Raw genomic sequence first — 13,885 nt, 5'->3', positions numbered from 1 at the left:
TGTGGGCAATTCATTGACCAATTTTGGAAGGTTGCAAAAGCATCCCGCAGACCAAACAAGAGCACGTTAAATTCAAGCCCATGCTATGTAATGAAGGCTTACTCCTTTCTACCACTTTCAACAACAGCCACAAGTACTCTTTGGTCACATCCAGTATGAAAATTTATTTATTTATTATTATATTTGTATACCGCCCTTCTCCCGAAGGACTCAGGGCGGTGAACAGGGCACATATAAAATGCAAAATACAAAAGTTAAAAGAGAATTAAATAGGAGCCCGAGCTAAAACAATAAATAATGGTATAAAAAACCCGCAATAAAAACCCCAACACATCCCCCATCAGGCCAGGCCGGCTTGTTCAAATAAATAGGTCTTCAGATCGCATCGGAAGGAGCGAAGGTCAGGCGCCGTCTGGAGCTCAACCGGCAACTGATTCCATAAGTCCGGGGCACCCACAGAGAAGGCCCTCCCCCTGGGGGCCACCAGCCAACATTCTCTGACCGGTGGCACCCTGAGGAGGCCCTCTCTGTGGGAACGCACAGGGCGGAGGGAAGTTGACGCCGGCAGCAGGTGATCCTATAAATATACCCTATTTATTCCAGAAAGTTATCAATGCAAGATAGTGGAATTAGTCAAACTCTTTCTTACCCTCCCCACCTTCCAAGGACTGAGATCAAGAAGACCTGAGGAGATTGTGAGAGGGCCACATCATGCCTGCCACCCTTCAGTTTTCTTTCTGGCTTTATGTTGCCCTGGGGTTATTGAATAATGAGTAGTATCCAAGAAAAAAAAGGATAAAAAGGAAGTAGAAAAGGTTGCTCAAAATTAATAGACGCTAAGGCTGCAGGTGTACATAGTGTCATCACAGAAATGGTAAAATAGTTTATCTGAGTACAATTTCTTTAATATGGAGACTGTTTTATGGGGCTGGCTAGGGAACCCTGGAAACTGAAGTTCACACGTATTAAAGTTGCTGAGGTTGAGAAACAATGATCCAGGAAGCACCAGTTTGGTAAAGGCTACTTAAAAGTTTTATCCTCATTCCCCATAACAATTCACTGCTTTCAAATACTTTGTCATATTTCTCCATTATCAAAATTTGAATTTATTGTTAAAGGCTTTCTTAAGTGGTTCCATGGTATTCTGTTGCTCCCTGGAATTAATCTACATGAGAAATTCAGAAAGCTCTAGCCTTATTTTGAATGACATCCCACCCAGCCAATCAGATGTGTTTAGTGTTGTGATGTTATCTATTACCATGATGCAATTTATTTTAAATAAAAATTCCAATCTGAGGTTATGCAAAGGTAGAAACAATGTATCTGCAGTTATGAAAAGCAAATGGCAGCCAGCAGGATGGGAAAACTGAGATTTGGGAAAGAATGATAGTAATTACAAATTAATGTTGCAGGTGTCTTTGTCGTCTGTAATGTTTAATGCAGTGGCAATGGATATACCATTGGAAGACCTCAAGGACCAGGTTAGATACAAACCATCATGGAGAATATCCATGTCTTGACTACTTATTATGTGCCATCAAGTCAGCAAATCAAAATCTTTAGTAACAAAATATTTCTGTGAATAAAACTTACCATAAATGCTGAGGCAAAAGGCACTTGACAGTGGTGATTCTGCTTTAATAGCTCATTTGGTTAGATTTTGTTCTACACATCCTTAAAATTATTTGTATTATGATTTTATGACAAGAAGCCAAGGAGAGTATGTTAGTCTACCTTTATTCAGCATAAGCTAGAAGTAAATGAAGGTGCAAACACAGATTTTGCATAAAACTATTCTAGCAATCAGTTGGAACAGGAATCCAGTACACTACACTACATGTAAACAATGCTATAAATTCCCTGAATACATATATATGTATTATATCTGTATCGGCCAGTATGGTATAGCCTTCCAATGAAATTGAAACACTGAGTAAGCCTGCAACTTCAGAAACTTTTCACTGCTTATGAGATGCACATAATCGCCATGCTTTCCCAGAAATATCCTTTGTTTAAACAAGAAATAAGGACAATATTTGATACAATTCATTGAGAGAAAATCAACAGGCTTTCCTTCCAAAATCAAGAATCTACAACCCATGCCTTAGGCTATCTTTACTGGCTATGATGGAAGCCTTAGTTATGTGAGGGACCAGGATCCCTTGCTAGATTATATTACTGATCCTTTACCAATGAGCAATTTGTGTCAGCCACTATGCAATAAAAGGACAAACCAAAATGGGCATTAAAGTGCAGCACATTGGCTTATTCAGGTGAAAATATCAGAATCCTGAAAGCAGATGACATTATTAGATACACTGGGCCTGAGGAGTCATGTCCCATTAAGTCTCTCAGGAAGTTCAAGAATATGAACTGGAATCAATTAAACAATTCCTAATAATCATAACCTCAGTACTTTGGCCTATTTCCTCTTTCTAGGTATGTTATGAAACAAGAATGTAATTGTTCTAGTTAAAATGATAGTGATGGGTGTCTTATAACATTTAGACAACCAAGTTTAATTATGTGACTACTTTCTCACCATGAGCTAAGAAATGGCATCACTGTTTGCAAGAATAGGAGCTTCTTTATTAGCTTATTTTCCACGATAGACCAAATGGCTTGGTTTTGGCTGAAATTACCTGAATCCAACATGGTAAGCCAGTTTGTTAAATTATGGCCTTAGCGTGCCAATAGCACCCATAAAGTTGTGCATTATTTTTAGATTTTGTACCATACCACTAAAATGAATAAATTACATTATGTATAATTCAGTCCATAGCAGAACTAAAACAACAATTATAAAAAAAGCCCTCAGTACCGAGTAGGTGAATGTGAATCTCCATGCAAGTATTTGGAGAGGAACACCACACAAGTCTTAATGTTATCAACAATGTATCTTATTCCTTTTTAACCACAAGAGAGGAGAAAAAACACATTTTATCAGACACTTGTTAAAAAAATAACCTGTGATATACTCATGTACTGTACTGTATTATAAGGATTAACGTTAGGAATGCAGTACTGTAAGTCCAGCTTCTTTTTCTCTCTCTCAGATTTTAAAGTGGAGACCATTCATTAAGGCACCTTTGTGTTTCTAAACAAATTGTGGTTGCTAGGATGCCTGGAGGCTGTAATCCAAAATGTGATATTAAAGTGCCCAGTTCAGGATTTTTTGAAATATTTGTTCCTCTTCTAATTTAAGATGTCTAAAAAAGAAGAGTAAAAGACAATTTTCTCTACAGGAAAAAAAAGTACAGAGAATTATCTAGGAAAATATATGAAAACCTGCAACTGCAATTGTCAGACAGAAAATCATGTCAGTCATCTGAATTAAAAATTCCCACTTTAACAGTGAAATTCACTATAATCTGCCTATGAACAATTAATACGATTATAATTTATAAAAATTATAAAATTTTTCTCCTAATAAATTACTCCTTGAATGGGTTTACAGTTATTATGGATCTTTATTATTCTTCTTAAAACCAAACTTACACTTTTCTGTTTGTTTTACTTTGTTGTTGTATTTTTAAAATACTTTGTGTTCTTCATCTCAATAATAAAGCAAATTATAAAATTACATTTACCATGTTTAAGCTAATCTACTTTGTGTGGTATTTTAAGGATAAATATTACTTAATTTCTTAGATGAAAAATAGATACACATCTAATGAAATGCATAACATTAAGTACAACATATTAAGGACTACAACTATGGTTTCAGGCAGTTTCTCTCTCTCTCTCTCCCCCCCCCCCCAGGATCTGCCTTTGCCCATAAATTGGTAGGCATTACAGATGCCATTCAAGCATAGTTATACTGCCAAGATCCTTCATAATTTTAAGGTCAGTTTTACTTAATACATTTGTATTTCTATCCCTACTAATAAGGCATATTAAACACTATTTTTCTAATTACTATAGCAACAAATCAATTATTTACAGCAAGATCAGAAAGAGACTGTCTTTATATACAAGAACATTATATTTACAACAATCAGCTGCAAAATATGTACAAACAAGAGATGCTTTCACGGTAACGACAGTATAAATTAAATAATAAATAGCATGTTTATATTCTTAAGGCACAAATACCTTCTTCCCAAGTCTGTACAGGACTTAAATGTTTCCCTATGCTTTTGTCTGATCACTGCAATAGTTATAATTCCCCTGTAGAACAGTTTTCACGGTTAACAATACACACATCAAATGACTTATAAAAACTTGTTTTTTACAACACAAATATCTGTTAAGATAAAAGTTTTGTGTAAACAGTCTTTAATTTACCATTCATACTATATTCACTTTTAAATAATACTCAGTTTCAAAATAATACAGGTATTAGAGGTTTTCAAGGGACAACCAGCAATGTGTGCATTTTAGTTCCTATTGGAGAAGTAAAATCAGTGGGATTTTACTTCGTGAGAAACCACTGTGAATAATTTCACTTAACTTAAATGTGAATAATTTCACTTAGCTTAAACCCAATAAACACTTTGGTGGGAATCCTATGCACGCAACGAGGATTTATTTCTTAAATAACCAAGCATGGAAGTGTACTGCACATTGCTGTAGTTGACAAATACCTGCAATGAATTCAAAAGCGGTCTTTCAGGAGCAAAAAATATAAACAGATTAAAGCAACACGAATAGATTTTATCCAGTTAACTGTCCCTGCCAATGGAATCCCTTTGATAAGTATAACTAGGGACAGGGACAATTCTTTCATGTGAAGTCTGTGCTATGTCCTTAAAATTTCACTATTAAATAGTATGGTTTCATCATCTTTGATGAGTACAGGAGTTTGGTTGCAAACTATATTTCTGCAAAAAGGGCCATTTACTTAGATATTTATTTAAAAACTAAAAAAAACCTGGCTCACCCAGAAAAAATGGTCTTATTCTTGCAGAGCAGAAACCTGCATATTATTATCAATACTGCAATTTTTATATCAAAAGCCATTTTAAAGATAACAGACTATCTAGAACAGATTGGGTGTTGCAGAGGTAACAATTTATTATACCTGTTCCTTCTGTACTGGTTTTATAGGTTTTTGATATGGTTAGATGATTAATCAATAAAATTTGTTGGTGGTAAATTCAGGGATTTTATTTACACCTGAATTGTTAATGTTTTTTCACATTTCACAGTATGATATTAAAAATACAATTTCTGACTTCTGACACACGCACTTGCTAGGGTAAATTCTTTTCCTTATATTTCCCCATGTTCTCTGAAATTTAATGGACCAATTCAAGTTTTATGGGTCACGTTTTAATGAAGTGCCAAGAAATATTAGCTTGAGCAATCCAACCGTGTATTTTTGCCCTCGAAACAGAACACCTTATGCTTTTTTATAAAACAAAAAATACAATAAAGCTAGAAACCTTAAACTGTCAGATTGAAAGCTCTGGTATATCATGGCACTTTTTAACACTTCTTTTCTTCCTTAGGAAAAAAATAACCAGCTTCAAATAAACAATACTAGATACCCCAAATACCACATAAGACAGATTAACAACACATACTGTCAATCTGATGCAGTTACAGGGTTCATAAAATTTGAAATTCAGGACTTCCATTATGTAGAAAGGAATTTAAGTAAATAAGTCAACAAAAAAGAATCCGAGATAGAAAATTATCCTTACTAATTAATACCTTGGGATGTGATGGTATAATACAAGTTTAAAAGCTAATTTATTATGAGAACTCAAATTATGACAGAACTCTGCAAATGCAGATCTTGGAAGAGTGATGACTCCCAACCGGCATAGAATAAAAAGGAAAATAAAATGCCTGGTTAAGTCAAAAGAGAAAGTTAGGCTGTTCAAGATAAGAACAATTTAGTCAAGCATTCCTGATTTCACATGATTTTTAAGAGAAACACATAGCAAGCGCTATAATTTTTCTAGGGTTAAAGTTTAGAAATCCATCCCTTTTTACTGCATTTTTTCCCTAAAATTATATATTGATTTTACTCCCTGAGGTGTTCAATGGGAAATGGAAGAAATTGCCATGTTTATCATCAACGATAAAGTGCTGTTTTCTATTTGATTGTGACATGTTTTCATTAGAATCATAGCAAGAATTTGTTTAAAAAAAACCCTGGAGAATTAATTTTCCGGTGTATATGCATTGAACAACAGTATTGTTAAGGATCAGCATATTTGGCTATCTTGGAGCATTTCTGGGTCCTTCCCATGTTTCTCCAGGAACTGATGCTTTAAACAAAAATATTAGCATCCATGAATATTACACAGTAGAACCAGAAAAGAACAAGGCAGATTTAGACAAGTAGTTATATGCATTTCTGGCACAAAAAAAGCATGTCAGGAAAATGCATGATAAAAGTGTCTCTTCCTAATTTAAGTCTTATGGCAATTATTACAAAGGCTATATATTAACTGTATAATTGGTGAATTAATTTTTTTAAAGTTTCCTAAATAGTAGATTTACAAATGCCCTTTTTTCATTCTCAACGTCTAATTTTATCATTGTGCATGCTTGAAAAACAGGTGTTTTCATTACTCTTAATGCCTGTCACAATTCTTAAAATATAAAGTCCTTAGCATTGACTTTGGTGACTTAACTCTCCCTCAAAGTTGTGGATCCACAGGCTGGTTTACCAATCTTGATTGACAGGAATCAAGGAAGATGCTTTGCATCAAGAATATCCAAGTTTGAATAAAGGACACTGAGATTGAGGAAGCCAAGCAACACCTAGTCTAGCAAAGTGTGACTTGTAGAGTAGATTGCACTCTATGCCATATCAGAACAGTAGCACCATAAAAAGCTGGATGTGAGCTCTGAACACTGATACTATTCGGCTGTTCCACAGGGACAAGAGAAATATGTGCCCTGACAGCTTTCAATTGTGCAGAGATCAGGAGAAATGGTAGAAACAGGCTCCCAAAACAGTGGTTAAGCCTCGGTCACAGGAATATTCTTGCTCAATTCCTTGATCCCATGTAATATTCTCTTCATGTGACCCACTTTGGTCACTCCTAGATCCTGAAAAAAAAATGACAAGGATAAACTTAGGTTATGAAAAATTAGCCAACTGTAGAATACATATTAGTTGAATCTTCTCAAAAATGAGAATAAAGCAGAAGCATCTCAAAACCCAAATGATAAAGCCATAATGCTGGAGAAAACAAGATATAGTACAGAATATGCTTGAAGTAGACATTATTCAGAGGCACAGATTATCAGTCAGGCAAACTGCACAGGAATGACTAGGAATACAAAAAACTTAATTCAAAAATTGACCAAGTGACACACACAAAAAATTATTACATATAAATGAGCCAAGAAAACATGTAATTTCAACACAAATAAGAGCCACACTTTTTATAAAGTAACCCCAGATACTTCTATGTTCATATCATATCTTCCCAATGTTAGATAAATCTTAGCAGATTATGTTTAGTTAGTGTCAAGCCCTACACAGATAGTCAAAGTCAAAGAAGAACTACACAGACTCAATAAAGTATTTTTAATGCTAATCCAGGGATAAATACATAACCTTGGAAATTACAAAATAAACTACCAATCCTCATTTATATGAGTTTATTAAGGCAGTTTATTTGAATGATTTGATCCGCTTCTTCCCAGATTTCTTGTTACCTGAGTTGAATTGCTGTTCATAAGATAACCTGCCAATGGATTTATTTCCATCTCTTGGGGGTTTATGGCTAGTCCCCCTTCTATTACTTTCCCTTTCTTCCAACCATTCTCATATTTGGATCTAGTTTTAATTTCCTGTTATATTTGTAGCTTTGCTGCCACTGCTTGATAGTAATAAGAAGCATACGTCTACAAGATAATTTTATAATGGTATTCATTGTCCACACAGCTGTGAATCTATCCAGAACTGGTGTGACAGTCATACTGGCAGTTGCCTGAATCCTATTATCAGTGGGGCTGAATTCTGCATAGAACCAAAATTCATTTTCTTGTACTAGCCTAAAACTATATTCCAACTAGAATAGCATATATTTCCTCATAGCAATAATTAAAATATGGCTACGACTTAATAAAACATATATTTTATCAAGGAATTATACAGGAATGCTATATTTCAAGCAGTTGATTCTAGGAGATACAGTAATGTTGAATTTCAGGTATACTCTATAACCTTAGATTTGGTGTGGGTATTTCACCAAGTCTCTCTTTTTCTAACCTAAAAATAAATAAATTATTCTGTCTAAAGCCGCCTAGAACGGAGAGTATGCAGACCAGCTCCAAGCACAGTCAGCAGAGGCAAATGCAAATGGCTATTTTGATGAGTTCTTTATGGAAGTACCTTGAGATCTCTCCGTTCCAGATGCAGGAGCTCAGAGCCCCGGATGTCATGCCGGATGAAGATATCTTTATACTCACAAAGACTGAGATGTTCAAGCCAGGCTGCAACCTCCTCTGTTCCCCAGAGGTGAACTGTCAGAGATGGAAAAGCAGGGATGTTGAGTACCCCAAAGCCCAGAAGGAAAGGTAATGAAAAAGATGATCAGCAGCAAAGACCAAAGTAGCACAAAAGTGAAAGGCAAAACTGTACTAACATATCTTAGAAAGAATAGTTCACTGATTCCAAAATAAGGAAAAGCTAAAAAGTTAGACACACTAACTTAAATGGAGGCTAGATAATTAGACAATATTTTTTCTGAGATCAAGGAATTGCCAATAGCTTGCACTTTCAGATTAGGGCCACATCTTTTTACTCAAAAGCAAACCCTAATAAGTTTGGATGTTTGCAATACTAAGAAGGGCCTACCTATATTAATAAAATTTATTCAGGAAAAAAATGATGTAAAATGTAGGAGATTTGTTTATTCATTTACTTTTGTCATCAAAACAGACCAACATTGATATGATGTAAAATTCCACCTTTTAAAATGTGTGTTCTAAATTTTTAGCCCAAACATATTTGGTTAATCCTGACACAAAATTCAGTCTGAACTTCCTTTGCTATATGAAAATTCGACAAGCCTATGTTCCAGATCTTGTTATCCACAAATTGTTTTGAAGATGACTTTTTCCATAGGACATTTTGGTAATCAGTTCTTGAAGAGTTTAATCTCTGAGACTCATCCTTAGATAGCTTTTGACAGGGAAATCCATGTTCAAATACATGCATTATAATAATCATGTGTCTGAAGTTGGATTAAAGAAGAAATTATTAGATTTCAACATTTCATTTAGATTTGTTATTAACCAAGAAATAAAAGACTGTGAATCTTGGTAAAAGGCTTAGTCATAACTCATCTTGGATTTAGACACTTGTATCACAGTTTAATAAAGATTTAAATCCAATCAGTAATTTTTCTTTAATATAATGGTTCATTAATAGAGGAAACTTAAGAACTCATGGTCTTTCTAGTTCCTTATATCAAGGAAATAGACATTGTGAACAAAGTCTTATTGCATGCATCTGTACCAAGAAATCCTTTGCATCTACCAAGCAAATCAACATATCTATAATATGGGCACTATTTTGTTTAGGGAGAAAAAAATGTCTGGACGAAAATACCCAGCTATCCAACCTTTCTACTAGCCTCTAAATAAGAGAGAGGATAAGAGAATCTAAAAAGCTAAAGGCAAAAGAGAGAATGCTGAAATGTTAGTAAAATAGTGGGAAGACAAATGATCTCATTAGCTCCATAGAACACTGAGAGATATAAGCAAACAAATCAACTAATACAAAATTGGGAAAAGATTGCCCTGATTCCATTTCAACTTTGATTTGAAAAGGTTTATATCATACCAACAATGAAGATTAAACCTCAGGCTGCACCAATGAAGATGCAGAATCCCAAGACAAGATATGAGACTTGATTAAAGTCTGGGAGAGAATCAATGAGAGAAAATCAATAACCAAATCTGGGAACACTAGCAGGGGAGGTTTGGAGTTATGCAGGCTTGGGTTCAACAATCACTTCAGTTTTTAAAATTTCAAAATTTCCAATAAACTTCTCTGGCCATCCAAAAATGTACAATATTTCAAAGTCCTAAGTTCTATTTGCAGTGTGTTCTTAGTTTCTATATTTTAGAATATTCAGTCTAGTAGTATGATACATCTACAAATACAGTAATCTGCTCCAGGAAAGTAAAATGCCTGTTTTAACATAAAGGAAAAATAGATAGGGAATATTAAGGGAATCGGAAGGGAGACATTGTTTCTTGCAGAAATGACATCTATGGGCACATTTGGATATATAGGGATGTGAAAAAAGGCAAAGTGGAAATGCAGATGGTACCCGGCAATCCCAAGCTACTGCTTGTCTCCTTATTCTTGTTGTTTTTATCCTTTTTAAATTTCACCAGACGAAATTTGCCACTTCGGCTGCGTTTAGAATAATCCAGCATTTGGTTCTATAGAAAAGAGAAACCACAATATTTTTTGTAGACTTTCAATTTATATAGGATCCCCCTCCCCCAATGTTCATTCATTTTATCAGACTCTTCTGATAAAATTCACCAGTATAATTATTTAATTAATCTTAATTTAATTTAGCATATTGCAGGGGTATTTGACCTAGGAAAGTAATCCTTCCTTCCTTTTCATTCATTCATAAAATTTATTGGCCACCCACTTTACCATAAAGTAACTCTGGGAGGCTTACAGTGATAAACAATATATCTACATTAAAACTTAAATAAAGATTAAAATCTATGGACATGTGGTGACGGTGGAGGTGGAATGGGGAGAGGTGGGATCTGTTGTTACTTGATCAACCACCTCCATTGTGCTGTTCCCCCACTGGGGCTCTAAAACCTTGGTGGAGCAGTGGGCTAATGCCTCCTTAAGTAACACCAGCTGCCTGCAATTAGTGCAGGTTCGAGTCCCACCAGGCTCAAGGTTGACTCAGCCTTCCATCCTTCCGAGGTAGGTAAAATGAGGACCCAGATTGTTGGGGGCAATAAGCTGACTTTGTAAAAATGCCGCTGGGGGGCCTGAAAGCCCTAATAAGCAGGCATATACATAGAATGAAGGCTATTGCTAAGCACATTGATTCACCGCCCTGAGTCTTCCGAGAAGGGCGAGATATAAATTATTATTATTATTATTAATTTTATTTGTATACCGCCCTTCTCCCGAAGGACTCAGGGCGGTGAACAGGGCAGTACATATTAAAAGACAAAATACAAAAATTAAAAGAGATTAAACAAAATGCCCACAGCTCTTACAATAAGTTAAAACACATTAAAAACCCAACCCCATCCCGGGATTAAAAAAAAAACCACTCCAAGAACACCACCTTCCAACAGGCACGGATCTAGATACTCCCTCTAACAAATTACCTCTTCATCACTGGGCTCCATGAGTTGCCACAGCCATGGGATATCTGCTAGTTTCCTTATGTGAAAGTCCATATCTGTCAGTGCAGCTTGGAGCTGTTCCTTCTGGGGAGGATCCAACTGCTACATCAGAAATGAAAATATGAAGACACAGTTAAGAGCTGTAATCTAAACAGAGACTTGTCTAACCTGTAATAGAACTACCATAAGGTACATTCATATCACACTTTATTCTGTTTTATTGTTTAAATATTCTACTCTAATGTTCAGACAACATGGTATAGAAACAGTATGGAAAAAATCAAAGGTCTAATAAAAGAAAAGCTGGTCTTTGCCCATAATAAAGTTTTTTTTGTGAGAAAAGAAAAATATACCAAATCCAGCTTACCCCAACCATTCAATGCAACACTTCACACCTTCCTATCCGTATAAACCAAAATAAAAATCTTAATAGAGTTATTGTCCAAGAATACAGCAATCCCTTTTGCTCTTTGCTTTGCATCAGTTTTGCATCTACTAATTAATAAATTCATTAAATTCAAGAGGCCAGCATTATGAGCTTTATAACAAGTTAGACCTTACATTGTTTAATTATTTAAATCTGATTTTAGAAAAGGTTTCTGCTAATGCAGCATTTATAATGGATCTTGTGAAAATTAATATTAAATGGTCATTCTCTACAGCCAAGTTTCCTTTTTTGAATTCACTTAACATGCTTGAATAGCATGAGATCAATTTAGTAACATTTTGTTTAGAAATTAAAACCTCTAAAAGCTAACGTGTGAAGAAGTGTAAAGAATAGTTCCCTGTGCAAGCACCAATTGAAGAGCTATATATTATGTTGCAGCCTTGCTCAACCACCTTTATAAGGCATCTGTCCAATTATAAACAGATCCTATGTTTACAAAGTGGTGGATGATCTCATGCTAGAAATACTGTCACATTATTGTCACATTGCTTCCTTCCAGTCTGTTGGCAGGGTTTGTGCTCGACTTTCAGTTGTGAACAATTCCTGGAATTATGTCGCAAGTGCAAACATTTCAGTGAAAGAGGCCAAAATGGACTTTATAATGTCAAGTGGTTTTTTGCGGAATACAGAATTTATAATGGAAGCAAGGAGAAGAGCAAGGGAGCTGGATCCAAGGACAGATCAGACAGGTACTCATTCACACATCTTTTAACCATTAACTTTATGAAGAATGCACAGCCAACATCAGAATAACAAACCTAGTATTTACAAAGAGGGAGATAAGTGTTGTCCTGTGTTATAGGCTAGTAGCGTACTTCAATAATGAAGCAAAATATTCTTAGTGAGGACAAATAAAATAAATAACACAACCAAAGAGAAATATTTCACGCTATTTATTTCTTACCAGGGCCATTTTTCCAGCCAGAAGAAGTTCTGTTTCATTGTGCAAGGCTTTAACATTATTTACCATTTCTACTACAAGGTTGCAATTCAGGCCCTGTAGAAAGATTGTATGTGTAAGGACTCGAAGCTGCAAATCCAATAGTGCAATATAGGACAGTCAAAATGCACTGGAAATGTACCTCTGTAGACTTGGATTTTGCATACACTTTGTCCATAGATTTGGAGCTAGCATTAACAGCATGAGCAAGTTCTTGTTCCATATCCTGGTATGCCTGGGCTATTTCTCGAATGCTGTAGGAAAACGTAAGAGAATAGGTGAAATGTAGAAGAACCACCTTTCTAGGATGTCTTATTCTGGTGCTATCTTCTCTACTGGTGGCGGGAAAGAGCCTCACCTGTGAATCAGAGCTCCGGCTGCTCTGCAAAACTGATTGATATGAGTTGATTCTTCCTCAGATATAATCTCAGGATGTAGTGTGAAAGAGGGAGGTCTGGGCAGCTCACACTTTTGTTTGTCTTCCCAAGACTTTAGGGTATTCTCAAATGCCTAAGGGGGAGAGGAAAGGGAGAAGAGGCCATTTGCTTTTTAGAAGAAAATATATTTGGTTTTTTATTATTATTTATTTTTATTTTTCCATTTCTTCCACAAACAAGTCAACACATATACCGCGATACGTAAATACATACTCGTAAGTTTGGATGCTGCTCGCCCATTTCCCCTTTCACTGTATCCACCTTCCTTCTCTCTCTTCCCTCTTCTCTACTTTCTTTTTCCCTTTCTCCTTTCTTTCCTACTTCCCTCTTCTTCCTCTCCTCTCCTCTTTCCCTCACCACTCCCCTCCCGTTTCTCCCCACTTCTCCTCCTCTTTTCCTCTAACCTTCCTACTTCCTTCCCCCTCCTCTACTCTCTTCCCTCTCTCCTCTCCTTTCTTCCCTCCCATTCCTCTTCCGATACAATTCAGGGGTGATATCCGAGCAGCTCCTCTCCTTAGATTTTCAATATCTATATTAGGTATGATAACATTAATTTTCTATTACATCAAAATTTCTATAAATCTGGCCTTCTCTTCTGTAAATTTTTATACTACCTCCGGTTATGCAATACAGTGTCGCCTGGGTCTCCCTCCTTATCTCCTCCTTTTTCTTTCATCTAAATTAGTATTAGCCACCTTTTAGGCATATTCTCTTTTTCACCCACTCATAAAATTTTCCCCAGAT

At 35.7% G+C, this 13,885-nt stretch overlaps 1 protein-coding gene across 1 annotated transcript in view; it reads right to left on the bottom strand.

Annotated features, from left to right (window-relative positions):
• Positions 1 to 1,740: 1,740 nt before the first annotated feature.
• DGKD (diacylglycerol kinase delta) overlaps positions 1,741 to 13,885 on the bottom strand; it is a 72,907-nt gene continuing 60,762 nt past the window's right edge. The window contains exons 24-30 of the mRNA XM_081329538.1: positions 13,063 to 13,214; positions 12,847 to 12,958; positions 12,669 to 12,761; positions 11,299 to 11,418; positions 10,254 to 10,368; positions 8,306 to 8,436; positions 1,741 to 7,011 (exon numbers count right to left, since the gene is read on the bottom strand). Of these exons, the coding sequence (XP_081185664.1) occupies positions 6,922 to 7,011; positions 8,306 to 8,436; positions 10,254 to 10,368; positions 11,299 to 11,418; positions 12,669 to 12,761; positions 12,847 to 12,958; positions 13,063 to 13,214 (813 nt within the window). The 3' untranslated portion in view covers positions 1,741 to 6,921. The remainder of the gene's footprint in view (positions 7,012 to 8,305; positions 8,437 to 10,253; positions 10,369 to 11,298; positions 11,419 to 12,668; positions 12,762 to 12,846; positions 12,959 to 13,062; positions 13,215 to 13,885) is intronic.

Source organism: Vipera berus (assembly GCF_964194415.1).
Source record: "Vipera berus genome assembly, chromosome: 5".
NCBI lineage: Eukaryota > Metazoa > Chordata > Lepidosauria > Squamata > Viperidae > Vipera > Vipera berus.
The sequence above is the reverse complement of the archived record's forward strand: the minus strand, read 5'-3'. Positions and strand labels throughout refer to the sequence as shown.